The sequence below is a fragment of the Meles meles genome, chromosome X (assembly GCF_922984935.1).
Source record: "Meles meles chromosome X, mMelMel3.1 paternal haplotype, whole genome shotgun sequence".
In the NCBI taxonomy this organism is placed as follows: Eukaryota; Metazoa; Chordata; class Mammalia; order Carnivora; family Mustelidae; genus Meles; species Meles meles.
The window spans coordinates 64,125,171-64,143,272 of NC_060087.1; the positions used below are offsets into that span (position 1 = coordinate 64,125,171).

Here is an 18,102-nt window from a genome sequence, read left to right on the forward strand (position 1 = left end):
ATTGAGAAAGAAAAAAAAGCTTTTTCTCCTTTTTTAAAATTGTTCTGTTCTGTTGTGATTGATAACTTTCTTTAATATTATGCTTGGATTTTTAGATTTTTGTTTTTATATATCTATTATAATTTTTTGGTTTGTGGTTGCCATGAGGTTCTATCTACCACACTAAATGTATGGTAGTCTATATTACATTGATTGTCCTTTAAATTCAAAGATATTCTAATCATACTACATTTTTACTTCCCTCCTCCATGTTTGTTTATATAATATCATATTTAACTTTTTTTTTAAAATTTATTTGACAGAGAGAAATCACAAGAGAGGTAGGCAGAGAGAGAGGAAGGGAGGAAGGCTCTCTGCTGAGCAGAGAGCCCAATACGGGACTCGATCCCAGGACCCTGAGATCATGACCTGAGCCGAAGGCAGTGGCTTAACCCACTGAGCCACCCAGGCGCCCCATATTTAACTTTTTTTAAAGCTTCTTAATAAAGTTCAGATCTAATTGAATTGAATTTGTTACTTTGTCTTTAACCTTGATATTAGCCTTACAAGTGATTGATCTACTACTTTTATTGTATGTTTGTTTTTATTTGTGAATTTTTCCACTTACATTTATGTTACTTCTAATTATAACCTTTTCTTTTCTCCTTAAAAAATTGGTGGTTAACTCCTTTAACTTTTGTTTGTGTGGGAGATTCTCTCTCCTTCAATTCTGAATGATAACCTTCTCTGATAAAGTATTCTTGGTTGTAGTTTATTTACTATCAACATTTTATATATATCATTTCATTTTCTGCGACCAGCAAGATTTCTGCTGAAAATTTAGCTGATAGCCTTATAAGGTTTCTCTTGTATGTACCTATTTGCTTTTGCTGCTTTTAAGATTCTCTCTTTATCTTTTTTTTTTTTTTGCCATTTTAACTATTACATATCTTGGTGTGGACATGCTTGAGTTTATTTTGGTTGGTGTTTCTGTGCTTCCTGGACCTGGATGTCTGTTTCCTTCCCCAAGATAAGGAAATTTTCAGCTATTATTTCTTCAAATACTTTTTCTGTCCCTTTCTCTCATTTTCTTCCTATTGGAACCCCTATAATGCACATATTAGTATGCTTGATGTTGTACAAGAAATTCCTTAACCTATTCTCCTTTTGAAACCTTCTGTTTTTCCTTTTGCTGTGCAGCTTTGGTGCTTTATGATACCATGTCTTCCAGGTCACTGATCAGTTCAGCTTCCACTAATCTGCTGTTGATGACATCTAACATATTTTTCATTGGATTGATTATATCCCTCCACTCTGATTGGTTCCTTTTTATATTTTTATGTCTTTGTTGGAGCTCTCATTGAGTTCATTCTCTTTTCTTTCAAGGCTGATAAGCATTTCTATAACTGTTACCTTGAAGTCTTTGTCATATAGATTGCTTATCTCTGGTTCACTCAGTTTTATTTCTGATGTTTTCTCTTATTCTTTCATTTGGAGAATATTCCTGTGTTTCCTCAATTTGTTTGAATTTCTTTGTTTGTTTCTGTAATTACATGGAACAGCTACTTTTGTATTAAAGGAATAGCCTTATATAGTAATGTCTCCTGTGTAGACTATTCAAGTCTGGTGGCCTTGGCTGTTTGGCTGGATGTGTATTGGGTGCAGGGTGGGTTTCCTGGGGCACTCTGCCCTGAAACTGCCCTGGTAGGGTAGCTGATGCTGAAGTAGACATAGGCCAGGGGTTCTTGGGAGCACTCTACACAAATGGTGTCTTTGCAGGTTAGCTGAAAGTAAAGTGGCACAGACAGGAGTTCTCTGAACATTCCATGAAGCAGTACATCCTGGTGGCACAGCTGGTAGTGAAGTGGCAAAGAAGCTTTTATTTCCTTTTTTTAAAATTTATTTGACAGAGAAAGATCACAAGTAGGCAGAGAGGCAGGCAGAGAAAGAAGGGAAGCAGGCAGAGAGCCTGATGCGGGGCTCGATCCCAGGGCCCTGAGATCATGACCTGAGCTGAAGGCAGAGGCTTAACCCACTGAGCTACCCAGATGCCTCGAAGAAACTTTTCTTAAAAGAAATGTCATATATATTATAACAAGGACAGGATGGTGTCAAACTAGAAACATAGACTAAGGATCATGGTATGCTGTAAGAAATCAAACAAAAAGCAAGTACGAATAAAACTACTTCAGCAACTCAAATATTCTATTGCAACAATTAAAGTGAGTTCCATGGTTTATGAAAATTATGAGTACATGTTTTCATAAATAAAATGTTTATATTTTTTATTTACTTATGTATTTACATAATACTTATGTATTATGTAAACATTTGTTTATTTACTTATGTATTAATTATTTTTATTTGACTATAGTTAACACAATGTTACATTACTTTCAGTTGTACAACATAATGTTTTTTTTCTTAAAAATTTTATTTATTTATTTGACAGAGAGAGAGATCACAAGCAAGCAGAGAGGGAGTCAGAGAGAGAGGGGGAAGCAGGCTCCCTGCTGAGCAGAGAGCCCGATGCGGGGCTCAATCCCAGGACCCTGAGATCATGACCTGAGTTGAAGGCAGAGGCTTAACCCAGTGAGCCACCGAGGCATCCCTACAACATAATGTTTTAAGTTTTCTATATGTTATGCTATGCTCCCCACAAGTGTAACTAATATCGGTCACCATACAACAATATTACAATATTATTGACTATTGCAATATTATTGACTGTATTTCCTAGGCTGTGCCTTTTATTCCTGTGACTTATTCATTCTATAACCAAAAGCGTGCACCCACCTTTTTCTCTCAGGAAACCATGTTTGCGCTCTTGATTTTTGGCCTGATTCTGCTTTTTTTTCTTTGTTCATTTGTTTTGTTTTTTAGATTCCACATATGAGTGAAATACTATGGTATTTGTCTTTCTTAGACTTATTTCACTTAGCGTAATACCCTGTAGGTCCATCCACATTGTTGCAAATGGTAAGCTCTCATAATTTTTTATGACTATGTAATATCCCAGTGTGTGTGTCTGCGTGTGTGTGTGTATAACTTCTTTGTTACACACTTGTCTATTGATGGACACTTAGGTTGCTTCCATGTCTTTGCTATTACTAATAATGCTACAGTCAACATAAGGGTGCACATATCTTTTCAAATTAGTGTGTTCATTTTCCTTGGTAAATAGCCCTTATTATGTTCAAAAAATTATAAGCATTTTTGGGCGCCTGGGTGGCTCAGTGGGTTAAAGCCTCTGCCTTCGGCTCAGGTCATGATCCTAGGGTTCTGGAATCGAGCCCCGCATCGGGCTGTCTGCTCTGCGGACAGCCTGCTTCCTCCTCTCTCTCTCTCTGCCTGCCTCTCTGCCTACTTGTGATCTCTGTCAAATAAATAAATAAAATCTTTTAAAAAATTATAAGCATTTTGTAATATTAATTATATAATAGTTGTAAAAATTCTGTGCATTTGGTAGTTATTATATCCATTAAAAGCAAACAGAGGAATACACAACTATATAGCAAGGCCAGTTTTACATGTCTACTAAGTAACAGAGCAAAGATTCTAACATCTGGAGCATGGCAGAAATGTGGGATTTAAAATCTATTTTATGCTGCTTCATTCTCAAGAACTCTATCTTCACTGTACTTAATTATCCATCTTGGAAGAAATTACTGAGATATTGTTTTAGCTTTTTTTGAGATACTGACAATACCACATGTAAATTTAAGGTATATAATTTGATGTTATGATACATGCATACATTGTGAAATGATTATCACAATTAGATTAGTTAAGAGGTCCAGCATCTCAGATAATTACCATTTACTTTTGTGGAGAAAACTTTTTAAGATTTACTCTATGAATAACTTTGAAGTATATAGTGCAGTGTTAATTGTAGTCACCATGTTATACATTAGGTTCCCAGAACTTACATCTTTTTAGTAGGAATATTTGTTTTCTTAACATTGAGTTGTATAATTTCCTTTTATATTTTGAATATTAATCCTGTATCAGATATGTGATTTGCACAATTTTCCCCCATTCTGTATGTTGCCTTCAATTTTATTGATACTTTCCTTAGCTGTACAGAACCTTTAGATTTTGATGTTATCCCATCTGATGATGTTTGTTTTTCTGCTTTTTTCATATCCAAAAGTTATTGCAAGGACAAATGTCAGGGAGTTTTTTCCCTTTGTTATTTTTACACTAGATTTAGTCTTGGATGTTACACTTCAGTCTTCAATCTATTTACAGTCTCTTTTTGTAAGTTGTGTAATATATGGGTCCAATTTCATTTTTCTGCATCTGGTTACCCAGATTTTTTAGCAGCAGTTTTGAAAGAGAATATCTTTTCTCATTAAGTATTCTTTTTTTAAAAGATTTTATTTATTTATTTGACAGAGAGAGATCACAAGTAGACAGAGAGGCAGGCAGAGAGAGAGAGAGAGGGAAGCAGGCTCCCCGCTGAGCAGAGAGCCTGATGTGGGACTCAATCCCAGGACCCTGAGATCATGACCTGAGCTGAAGGCAGCGGCTTTAACCCACTTAGCCACCCAGGCGCCCCACTCATTAAGTATTCTTGGAACACTTGTCAAATATTTGTTTACTGTATCTGTGTGAATTTATTTCTGGTTTCTTATATTTTTATTGTATTATGTGTCTATTTTTATGACACAATCAAGATTTTTTTCTTGTTTCTCAAGATTATTTTGGCTACATGTGGTCTTTTGTGATTTCATACAAATTTTAAGATTGTTATTTTTCCTGTTTCCATGGAAAATGCCACAGGATATGACATTTTAGCAATATTCATCAGAAGAGACCCCAAATACCTAAGGAAATGTTGAAAAACAAAAACAAAACTGGTAGCATCACTGATTTCAAGCTTTACTACAAAGCTGTGATCACCAAGACAGCATGGTACTGGCATAAAAACAGATACATAGACCAGTGTAACAGAGTAGAGCACCCAGATATGGACCCTCAAATCTATGGCCAATTAGTCTTCGACAAAGCAGGAAAAAAATATACAGTAGAAAAAAGCCAATCTCTTCAATAAATGGTGCTGCGAAAACTGGACAGCTATATGTAGAAGAATGAAACTCGACCATTCTCTTACACCGTACACAAAGATATACTCGAAATGGATAAAAGACCTCAATGTGAGACAGGAATCCATCAGAATCCTAGAGGAGATCATAGGCAGTAACCTCTTTGATATCAGCCACAGCAACTTCTTTCAAGATATGTCTCCAAAGGCAAAGGAAACAAAAGCGAAAATGAACTTTTGGGACTTCTTCAAGATCAAAAGCTTCTGCACAGCAAAGGAAACAGTCAACAAAATAAAGAGGCAACCCACAGAATGGGAGAAGATATTCGCAAATGACAGTATAGACAAAAGGTTGATATCAAGGATCTACAAAGAACTTCTCAAACTCAACACACACAAAACAGATAATCATGTCAAAAAATGGGCAGAAGACATGAACAGACACTTCTCCAATGAAGACATACAAATGGCTCTCAGACACATAAAAAAATGTTCATCATCACTAGCCATCAGGGAGATTCAAATTAAAACCACATTGTGATACCACCTTACACCAGTTAGAATGGCCAAAATTAGCAAGACAGGAAACAACGTGTATTAGAGAGGATGTGGAGAAAGGGGAACCCTCTTATACTGTTGGTGGGAATGCAAGTTGGTGTAACCAATTTGAACAGTGTGGAGATTCCTTAAGAAATTAAGAATAGAGCTTCCCTATGACCCTGCAATTGCACTGCTGGGTATTTACCCCAAAGATACAGATGTTGTGAAAAGAAGGGCCATCTGTACCCCAATGTTCATAGCAGCAATGGCCACGGTCGCCAAACTGTGGAAAGAATCAAGATGCCCTTCAATTGACTAATGGATAAGGAAGATATAGTCCATATACACTATGGAGTATTATGCCTCCATCAGAAAGGATGAATACCCAACTACTGTAGCAACATGGACAAGACTGGAAGAGATTATGCTGAGTGAACTAAGTCAAGCAGAGAGAGTCAAGTATCATATGGTTTCACTTATTTCAGGAGCATAACAAATAACATGGAGGACATGGGGAGATGGAGAGGAGAAGGGAGTTGAGGGAAATTGGAAGGGGATATGAACCATGAGAGACTATGGACTCTGAAAAACAACCTGAGGGTTTTGAAGGGGTGGGAGGGGTGGGAGATTTGTGGGTATTATGGAGGGCACGTATTTCATGGAGCACTGGATATGGTGCATAAACAATGAATTCTGTTATACTGAAAAGAAATTTAATTTAATTTAATTTAAAAAATTAAAAAAATTTTCTGCTCCATAAACATAACTTTCATTTATTTGTGCCTCCCAATTTTTTGAGGGTTATTAATACAAAAGGACATTGTATGTCATTTTTTTTTGCATCTATTGAGGTGATCCCATGTTGCATACATAAATATTTATAATTGTTATATTTCTTGATGGATTGTCCCCTTTATGACTACACACGCCCACCTTTGTCTCTTTTTACAGTCTTGTTTTAAAGTCTAGTTTGTCTGATTTAAGTATTGGTACTCCAGCTTTCTTTTAACAACCATTTGTATGATAAATGTCTCTCTGTCCTCTCACTTTTGGTCTGTGCTTGTCTTTGGGTCTACAATGAGACTGTTGTAGGCTACATGTACACGGGGCTTGTTTTTTTTAATCCATTCTGATACCCTATGTCTTTTGACTGAAGCATTTCTTTCATTTACATTCAATATAATTATTGATAGATATTGCCATTTTATTGCTTCTTTTGTCATTTCTGGAGATTTTCTCTGATCCTTTCTTGTCTTTGTCTCTTTTGGTCTCTCCTTGCAACTCAAAGTTTTCCCTCTAATATTTTTTACAGGGATGGTTCAGTGGTCATGATCTCCCATAGTTTTGTTTGTCTGGGAAGCTCTTTATCTCTCTTTCTATTCTGAATGAGAGCCTTCCTGGATAGAATATTCTTGGCTGCATATTTTTCACGTTCAACCCTTTGAATATATCATGCCACTGCCTTCTGGCTGGCAACATTTCTGTCTAAAAATCTCCAGCTAGGCTTACGGATTTTCTTTTACAAGTTAAGGACTTATTTTTTCTTGCTGCTTTTAAGACTTTTTCTTTAACACTGTATTTTGCAAATTTAATTACAATATGTCTTGGTGTTGGCCTGCTTTTATATATTTTGATGAGCATTCTCTGAACCTCCTGGATCTGTATGTCAGTGTCCTTCCCCAGATTAGGGAAGTGTTCAGCTATTATTTGTTCAAATAAATTTTCTGCTTCTTTTTTATTCTTCTTTTTCTGGGACTTCTATAATACAAATGCCAACACATTTAGTGGAGTCACTGATTTCCCTGTCTATTCTTTTTTTTTCCCCTTAATTTTTTATTTATTTCTTATTTTTTATAAACATATAATGTATTTTTATCCACAGGGGTACAGGTTTGTGAATTGCCAGGTTTACACACTTCACAGCACTCACCATAGCGCATACCCTCCCCAATGTCCATAATCCCACTCCCCCTCTCCCAACCCCCCTCAACCCAGCAACCCTCAGTTTGTTTTGTGAGATTAAGAGTCACTTATGGTTTGTCTCCCTCCGAATCCCATCTTGTTTCATTTATTCTTCTCCTACCCCCCTAACCCCCCATGTTGCATCTCCACATCCTCATATCAGGGAGATCACATGATAGTTGTCTTTCTCCGATTGACTTATTTCACTAAGCATGATACCCTCTAGTTCCATCCATGTTGTCGCAAATAGCAAGATTTCATTTCTTTTGATGGCTGCATAGTATTCCATTGTGTATATATACCACTTCTTCTTTATCCATTCATCTGTTGATGGACATCTAGGTTCTTTCCATAGTTTGGCTATTGGAGACATTGCTGCTATAAACATTCGGGTGCATGTGCCCCTTCGGATCACTACGTTTGTATCTTTAGGGTAAATACCCAGTAGTGCAATTGCTGGGTCATAGGGTAGTTCTATTTTCAACATTTTGAGGAATCTCCATGCTATTTTCCTGAGTGGTTGCACCAGCTTGCATTCCCACCTACAGTGTAGGAGGGTTCCCCTTTCTCCGCATCATCGCCAGCATCTGTCATTTCCTGATTTGTTAATTTTAGCCATTCTGACTGGTGTGAGGTGATATCTCATTGTGGTTTTGATTTGTATTTCCCTGATGCCGAGTGACGTGGAGCACTTTTTCATGTGTCTGTTGGCCATCTGGATGTCTTCTTTGCAGAAATGTCTGTTCATGTCCTCTGCCCATTTCTTGATTGGATTGTTTGTTCTTTGGGTGTTGAGTTTTCTAAGTTCCTTATAGATTTTGGACACTAGCCCTTCATCTGATATGTCGTTTGCAAATATCTTATCCCATTCTGTCAGTTGTCTTTTGGTTTTTTTAACTGTTTCCTTTGCTGTGCAAAAGCTTTTGATCTTGACGAAATCCCAATAGTTCATTTTTGCCCTTGCTTCCGTTGCTTTTGGCGATGTTCCTAGGAAGAAGTTGCTGCAGCTGAGGTCGAAGAGGTTGCTGCCTGTGTTCTCCTCAAGGATTTTGATGGATTCCTTTCTCACATTGAGGCCCTTCATCCATTTTGAGTCTATTTTCATGTGTGGTGTAAGGAAGTGGTCCAATTTCATTTTTCTGCATGTGGCTGTCCAATTTTCCCAGCACCATTTATTGAAGAGGCTGTCTTTTTTCCATTGGACATTCTTTCCTGCTTTGTCGAAGATTAGTTGACCATAGAGTTGAGGGTCTATTTCTGGGCTCTCTATTCTGTTCCGTTGATCTATGTGTCTGTTTTTGTGCCAGTATCATGCTGTCTTGATGACAGCTTTGTAATAGAGCTTGAAGTCCAGAAATGTGATGCGACCAACTTTGGCTTTCTTTTTCAATATTCCTTTGGCTATTCGAGGTCTTTTCTGGTTCCATATAAATTTTAGGATAATTTTTCCATTTCCTTGAAAAAAATGGATGGTATTTTGATAGGGATTGCATTAAATGTGTAGATTGCTTTAGGTATCATAGACATTTTCACAATATTTATCCTTCCAATCCAGGAGCATGGAACATTTTTCCATTTCTTTGTGTCTTCCTCAATTTCTTTCATGAGTACTTTATAGTTTTCTGCATCTAGATTCTTAGACTCTTTGGTTAGGTTTATTCCTAGGTATCTTATAGTTTTGGGTGCAATTGTAAATGGGATTGACTTCATTATTTTTCTTTCTTCTGTCTTCTTTTTGGTATAAAGAAATGCAACTGATTTTTGTGCATTGATTTTATATCCTGACACTTTACTGAATTTCTGTACAAGTTCTACAAGTTTTGGACTGGAGTCTTTTGGGTTTTCCACATATAGTATCATATCATCTGCAAAGAGTTTGACTTCTTCTTTGCCGATTTGGATGCTTTTAATTTCTTTTTGTTCTCTGATTGCTGAGGCTAGGACTTCTAGTACTATGTTGAATAGCAGTGGTGATAATGGACATCCCTGCCGTGTTCCTGATCTTAGCGGAAAAGAGTTCAGTTTTTCTCCAATGAGAATGATACTTGCAGTGGGTTTTTCATAGATGGCTTTGATAATATTGAGGTATGTGCCCTCTATCCCTACACTTTGAAGAGCTTTGATCAGGAAGGGATGCTGTACTTTGTCAAATGCTTTTTCAGCATCTATTGAGAGTATCATATGGTTCTTGTTCTTTCTTTTATTAATGTGTTGTATCACATTGATTGATTTGCGGATGTTGAACCAAACTTGCAGCCCTGGAGTAAATCCCACTTGGTCGTGGTGAATAATCCTTTTAATGTACTGTTGAATCCTATTGGCTAGTATTTTGGTGAGAATTTTTGCATCTGTGTTCATCATGGATATTGGTCTGCAGTTCTCTTTTTTGGTGGTATCCTTGTCTGGTTTTGGGACCAAGGTGATGCTTGCCTCATAAAATGGGTTTGGAAGTTTTCCTTCCATTTCTACTTTTTGGAACAGTTTCAGGAGAATAGGAATTAGTTCTTCTTTAGTTGTTTGGTAGAATTCCCCTGGGAAGCCGTCTAGACCTGGGCTTTTGTTTGTTTGGAGATTTTTGATGACTGTTCAATCTCGTTAGTGGTTATGGGTCTGTTCAGGTTTTCTATTTCTTCCTGGTTTAGTTGTGGTAGTTTCTATTTCTCTAGGAATGCATCCATTTCTTTCAGATTGTCAAATTTGTTAGTGTAGAGTTGCTCATAGTATGTTCTTATAATTGTCTGTATTTCTTTGATGTTAGTTGTGATCTTTCCTCTTTCATTCATGATTTTATTTATTTGGGTCCTTTCTCTTTTCTTTTTGATAAGTCTGGCCAGGGGTTTATCAATCTTACTAATTCTTTCAAAGAACCAGCTCCTAGTTTCACTGATTTGTTCTATTGTTTTTTTGGTTTCTATTTCATTGATTTCTGCTCTGATCTTTATGATTTCTCTTCTCCTGCTGGGTTTAGACTTTCTTTCTTATTCTTTCTCCAGCTCCTTTAGGTGTAGGGTTAAGTTGTGTACTTGAGACCTTTCTTGTTTCTTGACAAAGGCTTGTACTGCTATATATTTTGCTCTCAGGACTGCCTTTTCTGTTTCCCACAGATTTTGAACTGTTGTGTTTTCATTATCATTTGTTTCCATGATTTTTTTCAATTCTTCTTTAATTTTCTGGTTGACCCATTCATTCTTTAGAAGGATGCTGTTTAGTCTCCATGTATTTGGGTTCTTTCCAAATTTCCTCTTGTGATTGAGTTCTAGCTTCAGAGCATTGTGGTCTGAAAATATGCAGGGAATGATCCCAATCTTTTGATACCAGTTGAGACCTGATTTAGGATCTAGGATGTGATCTATTCTGGAGAATGTTCCATGTGCACTAGAGAAGAATGTGTATTCTGTTGCTTTGGGATGGAATGTTCTGAATATATCTGTGATGTCCATCTGGTCCAGTGTGTCATTTAAGGCTTTTATTTCCTTGTTGATCTTTTGCTTGGATGATCTGTCCATTTCAGTGAGGGGAGTGTTAAAGTCCCCTACTATTATTTTATTATTGATGTGTTTCTTTGATTTTGTTATTAATTGGTTTATATAGTTGACGGCTCTCATATTAGGGGCATAAATATTTAAAATTGTTAGATCTTCTTGTTGGACAGACCCTTTGTGTATGATATAGTGTCCTTCCTCATCTCTTATTATAGTCTTTGGCTTAAAATCTAATTGATCTGATTTAAGGATTGCCATCCCAGCTTTCTTCTGATGTCCATTAGCATGGTAAATTGTTTTCCACCCCCTCACTTTAAATCTGGAGGTGTCTTCGCATCTAAAATGAGTTTCTTGTAAGCAACATATAGAAGGGTTTTGTTTTTTTTATCCATTCTGATATCCCGTGTCTTTTGATTGGGGCATTTATCCCATAAACATTCCGGGTAACTATTGAGAGATATGAATTTAGTGCCATTGTATTGCCTGTACGGTGACTGTTGCTGTATCTGTTCCTTTCTGATCTACTACTTTTTACTTTTTTACTCTCTCTTAGCTTAGAGGAATGCTTTCAATATTTCCTGTAGAGCTGGTTTGGTGTTTGCAAATTCTTTCAGTTTTTGTTTGTTCTGGAAGCTTTTTATCTCTCCTTCTCGTTTCAATGATAGCCTAGCTGGATATAGTATTCTTGGCTGCATGTTTTTCTCGTTTAGTGCTCTGAATATATCATGCCAGCTCTTTCTGGCCTGCCAGGTCTCTGTGGATAAGTCTGCTGCCAATCTAATATTTTTACCATTGTATGTTACAGACTTCTTTCCCCGGGCTGCTTTCAGGATTTTCTCTTTGTCCCTAAGACTTGTAAATTTTACTATTAGGTGACGGGGTGTGGACCTACTCTTGTTGACTTTGAGGGGGGTTCTCTGCACCTCCTGGATTTTGATGCTTGTTCCCTTTGCCATATTAGGGTAATTCTCTCCAATAATTCTCTCCAATATACCTTCTGCTCCCCTCTCTCTTTCTTCTTCTTCTGGAATCCCAATTATTCTAATGTTGTTTCGTCTTATGGTGTCACTTATCTCTCAAATTCTCCCCTCATGGTTCAGTAGTTGTTTGTCCCTCTTTTGTTCAGCTTCTTTATTCTCTGCCATTTGGTCTTCTATATCACTAATTCTTTCTTCTGCCTCATTTATCCTAGCAGTGAGAGCCTCCATTTTTGATTGCACCTCGTTAATAGCTTTTTTGATTTCAACTTGGTTAGATTTTAGTTCTTTATTTATCCAGAGAGGGCTTTTATATTTTCAGAGAATGTTTCTCTTATATCTTACATGCCTTTTTCGAGTCTGGCTAGAACCTTGAGAATTGTCATTCTGAACTCTAGATCTGACATATTACCAATGTCTGTATTGATTAGATCCCTAGCCTTCAGTACTGCCTCTTGTTCTTTTTTTTTTGTGGTGAATTTTTCTGCCTTGTCATTTTGTATATGAAGTATACATATGAAGAGTATATGAAGGAGCAAGTAAAATGCTAAAAGGGTGGCAAAAACTCCAGAAGAATGCACTTTAACCAAATCAATGGAGACCCCAAATTGTGGGGGGTAGAACGGGGATAAAACGAGGTTCAGAATAAAAAAAAAAACAAATAAGGTAAAAATATAAAAAAGAAAGAAAAAATATATATATTAGATAAACTAGTTAAAAAACGTTAAAAAAGAAAAGGGTAAAAGTTTAAAAAAGTTTAGTAGAAGAAGAAAAAAAATTGACAAAAAAATTAAATTAACCACAAGACTTAAGAATTATGGGGAGAAAGTCATGTGTTCCGTGTTTGCTTTCTCCTCCTCTGGAATCCCACTGTTGTCTTTGGTATTGAACCTGCTTTCCTTGGTAGATTAACTTGGTCCTGTCTGGATTTCTTCTTGATCTTCTGGGGGAGGGGCCTGTTGTAGTGACTCTCAAGTGTCTTTGCCCGAGGCGGAATTGCACGCCCTTACCAGGGGCTGGGCTAAGTAATCCGCTAGGGTTCGCTTTCGGGTGCTTTTGTTCCCTGAATGCTTTCCGTAGAGTTCCTGAGGATGGGAATGAAAATGGCGGCCTCCAGTCTCCAGTCTGGAGGAGCTGAGAGCCCGGGGCCCCACTCCTCAGTGTGCCCCCAGAGACCAGCGCCCAATCACTCCCGTGTCCCCGGCCTCTGGCTGCGCTCCAAGCTCACCCAGCCTGCGACCAGTGCAAGGTAACCCCAAGCTGAGAGCTCAGTCCTTGGCTCTGTCTCTGTAGCTGGCTTCCCTGTTCTAATACCTGCGAGCTCTGTGACACTCCAACACCGCTGATCCTTCTGTGACCCTGCGGGACCTGGGGCCAAGCTGACCCTGCGTGGGCTTCACCCTGGTTTAGCCTCTGGAGCAATGTCCCTCAGTAGAACAGTCTTTTAAAAGTCCTGATTTTGCACTCTGTTGCTCCGCCATTTGCCGGGAGCCGACCCCTCCCCGCGCAGTCCATCTTCCCGTCGTTTTGGATTCACTTCTCCGCCAGTCCTACCTTTCAGAAAGTGGTTGATTTTCTGTTTCTAGAATTACTGTTCTTCTTCTCTTCAATCTCCCATTGGATTTGTAGGTGTTTGCAATGTTTAGATAAGCTATCTAGCTGATCTCCTGCTACCTGATGTAATCTCAGCGTGCTACTTCTCCACCATCTTGACTCCTCCTCTCCCTGTCTATTCTTATTTTGCTAATTATTTTTTCTCTCTTTTGTTCAGTTTGATTATTTTCCTTTACTCTCTCTTCCAGGTCATTAATTTGTTTCTCTACTTCTTCCAGCCTAATGTTCATTCCATCAAGTGTGTTTCTCATTTCACTAATTGAGCCCTTCATTTCTGCCATGTTATTCATTACTTCTGTGTTAAGGTTCTCCCTCATGTCTTCTGCTCTTTTCTCAAGTTCATTGAGTATTCTTATGGTCGTTACTTTAAATTCTCTATTCAGCATATTGCTTATATCTTTTCTACTTAAATCTCTGGCTGTGGCCTTGTCTTGTTCTTTCATTTGGGATAAATTTCTGTGTTCTCATTTTTCTAAGACTTGGTGCATTTTTATGTTTGTCACTTATATCTCTGGTTTTTGATGGTAATGGCCTTATGATGGAGAGGTTCTTCAGTGTCCTGCTATATAATGTCCCATTCCCCAGGGCCTGACACTTCTGGGAGTATCACCAATGTGTGTTGCATGTGCTCTATTCTTTTGTTCTGACTGCCTTATCCTTCAGGCCAGTTGTCTGTAATAGGCTCTCTTTGCCTATTGTGAGCAGTGTTTGGTCCCTGGACTGAAGGTGACATGTTTTAACTACGTGTGCTCAGGTCTGCTTGTGAAATGAGACCTATCAACACTGCTGTGGGAACTGAGGCTCTGCATTACTTCTGTCTTGGGAAATGTGGTGTGAGAAGGTGGTATTCTGGGATAGGAGGCCTGCTGTACTGGGACTGAGGCAAGCATTAAAAAGAGGGGCAGTTCCACCAGAGCATGAGGGGCAGGGCTTGGTGTAAGCAAATTAGGTAGCAAGTATTGGTGCTGTGCTGTTCCTGTAGGTGATCTTGTGTTGATGGTATGGGTCAGGGGGGGAAATTGTACCTGTCAGTTTCTTTGTCCCATGAATGTTATCTCTCTGAAGTGTGTTCCCAGAAGATTGAATAACCTTGCCACTGTGTGCCCCAGTTGCTCCTCACATAACTGTTTTCATGCTTTGTGTTCATAGGTTGCCTTTCTCTCCAAGAGCAACACAATTGCCTGTGGGCTTTATCACACCCAAGCCCACTGACCTTTAAAACTCCAGGTGTAAGCCCCCTTGTTTGCAAGAACTCATAAAATTCAGCCCCTTTCAATTTCCAAGCCTGTTGCTATGAGAATTTGTTTTCCCCATGTCCTCCTCTGTATGCTTGTCTGTCTCTCACCCTTCTACACTACCATGGCTCCCTTCCCACCACAATGGAATGATCTGTTTTCTCCCAAACTGAGTCTTCACACTTCCTACCTTCTTCAATGTGGCCTTTTCTCTATTTTTATTTATGTAGTTTCTTGTATCAGTCTTCAGGTCAATTCCTGGGATATTTTCAATGATTTGGTAGTTATCTAGTTGTGTTCATGGAGTGAGGTGAGCCTAGGGTCCTCCTACTCCACTGCCATCTTTCAACCTTTCCACTTAGACCCTGTTTTTTATCTGGCCTTTTATTTATTTTTATTTTATTATGTTCATCACCATACAGTACATTGTTAGTTTTTGATGTAGCGTTTCATGATTCATTGTTTGCATATAACACCCAGTGCTCCATGCAATACATGCCCTCCTTAATAACCATCACTGGGCTAACCCATCCCCCCACCCCCTCCTAAAACCCGCAGTTTTCTTCCCAGAGTCTGGAGTCTCTCATGGTTCCTCTCCCTCTCTGATTTCCTCCCTTCATTTTTCCCTTCCTTCTCCTAATGTTCTCCATGCTATTCCTTATGTTTCACATATAAGTGAAACCATATGATAATTGTCTTTCTCTATTTGACTTATTTCACTTAGCATAATCTCCTCCAGTTCCATCCATGTCAGTGCAAATGATGGGTATTCATCCTTTCAGATGGCTGAGTAATATTCTATTGTATATATGGACCACATCTTCTTTATCCATTCACCTGTTGAAGGGCATCTTGGCTCCTTCCAGTTTGGCTATTCTGGTTATTGCTGCTATGAACATTGCAGTGCATGTGGCCCTTCTTTTCACTACATCTGTATCTTTGGGGTAAATAAATGGTTCTTATATTTTCAAAAGTTAATGATTAGCTAATGTCTGAGATTATTTTACTTTTCTAAAGAAAAAACCAATATTTGAGTAGAAGATAGGATAATTTTTTAAAAGATAGCAATAAAATTTTATTACACACCTCTTTATCATACCAACCTTGACCGGATCTAATTCTTTAGATGTGTGTTTTGTGGGAGACAGAGGGGGGAGAAAATCCTGTTCTTGCCCTTACTGAAGTGGCCATTTTTGTTCAGAGTTCCAGATATCATCCCTAAATTTGCAAATATACTAAATCTACTTAAGAAAGAAGTGGCACATTTTAAGTGTAAGAACAAACTGACTAATCTAAGTAGTATTCACAAGGGTCCTTCAGGAATAACTGATGATAACAGTTCACAAAATTTTACTAAGACAAGTAAAAGAAAATGAGTCAGTTCAGCATGTCACATAAATGCAAGCTCTGATAATTTGGAATACAATTTTAAAAGATTATCTTTTTTAATTTGTTTTTTTAAAAATTATGTTTAGTTAGCCATTGTATCATTAGTTTTTGATATAGTGTTCAATGATTCATTAGTTATGTATAACACCCAGTGCTCTTCACAGCACATGACTTCCTCAATACCCATCAGGTAGCAAATGTCAAAATGTTTAAATAATGAGAGTCATCCTGAATTATACTAAGCATTGTCATTGACAATTACTTCTCTATTGACTGAAAAGGAGAGGAAAAAATAAAATAGGGTAGGTTTAAATCTTGACAAATAAGCCATAATGATTAAATTATCAATATCAATATACCACTAAGAGTTTATATTTTCAATGCCAGCTTTACTAAAACAAGAAATGTTAGAGACTATGTAATTGAAGATGAAAATCAATAGATTGCTCTTTTTGAAATCAACAAATGGTCAATTTCACAGGCATTCACAGTCTCAAAGGAATTAAATGAAAATAGTCCATATGCTTGCTATTAGTTTATCATTTTGATGCTGACAAAATGTATGTAAAAGTTCTCTAGGGAAAGCATAACACTAGAGATTTTCTTCAGTTTTTCATTTTAACCATGGATGGTATTACACAGACCTTTGCAAGTTCATCACAGACATATGTTTTTTTTAATACTTTGTCTGTTATCTTTATGCTAGAGATGACTTGCAGGCCCAGTTTCAAGCACAGTAGTGTCAGGGTGAAGCAGAGAGATGAACCTGGGGGCAGCTGTCCAAGATAACTTCCTGAATTTCCACACCAACGAATAGACTCTGTATCATATGTCTTCAAAACCAATTTCATTTTCCTACCACTACAGTTCATTATCTTACAGATAATATGAAAAGGCTCTTCTATAATTACAGTATCCGGGATTTTTTCCAAAGACAGCTTCATGTTTCCATAAACTGGAGCTTCTCTTTCAAGCTGGATTGTCTGTAGCATTGCCATTTCACCTAGATTTCTCTTCCACATTATATCCAATTTTCCCATTTCTGTTAGTCCCCTAAAGATACCAGCTTTCTCTGAAAATTCCTGTTTAAGTTTAAGGTAGTACAAATACTGGCGTTCTTCCTTTGACTGTAAAAATGTTCTTGTTCCAAAGGTACACTCATCTTCACCAGCCTGATTGACAGTATTTAATTCTGCCCCAGTGTACATTTCAGGTGGGTTTAATGAAACCTTTTGTATAAAGACAGTTGAAGATGAAATATTCTGAATTTGGACTTCAAGAAACAAGTCACTCTTCTCTGAATTATAAAACTTAGTTTTAACTTCCAATGGTGGGAGGAAAGGAAATAAGCACAGTTTACTAAAAAACATCTTTCCTCTACACTGTTTTGCATAGAAACTGAACCTGCAGGTATGACTCTTCCAATGTCTTTACTTTGTCATGAATGACATCATCAATACAACAATTGGATGTATGTTCTGTCATGGTAGTCATGACGACCAAAAGATGTAAAGGCTGAATGCTTGTCTGAAAATCAGTATTTTCAATATGATTTTTGCAACTTAGTTGCAATCATTGGGAAGTCCCACATAAATGGAATTTTTCCTCTCAAAATGTAGTTCTAAGAATTTATGATAAAGACAACATTTCTCCCAAACATTGACATTTCTTTAACCAGTCATGGGCTGGTTAGAGAAATTACCAGGTAAGTTGCTATATTCACATGTAACTAGAAAGTTAGTGAATGAAATATGCTTAATAGATAGCACCACTTTGAGTGTCAGAAAAATCTGTCTGGGTGGATTCCCTTCCATTTTGACCACAATTTTGCCCCATTGTTTTAATAAAGTACTAGAGTTAGTTTGAGTCAGGTATGG

The 18,102-nt window shown here is 37.6% G+C and overlaps 1 protein-coding gene across 1 annotated transcript; it reads right to left on the reverse strand.

Annotated features, from left to right (window-relative positions):
- Positions 1 to 16,830: 16,830 nt before the first annotated feature.
- LOC123934669 (trafficking protein particle complex subunit 13-like) lies at positions 16,831 to 17,595 on the reverse strand. Its single transcript, XM_045994781.1, has one exon. It carries the CDS (start codon positions 17,593 to 17,595, stop codon positions 16,831 to 16,833), a length of 765 nt encoding a protein of 254 aa, XP_045850737.1.
- Between the last annotated feature and the right edge of the window lie 507 nt (positions 17,596 to 18,102).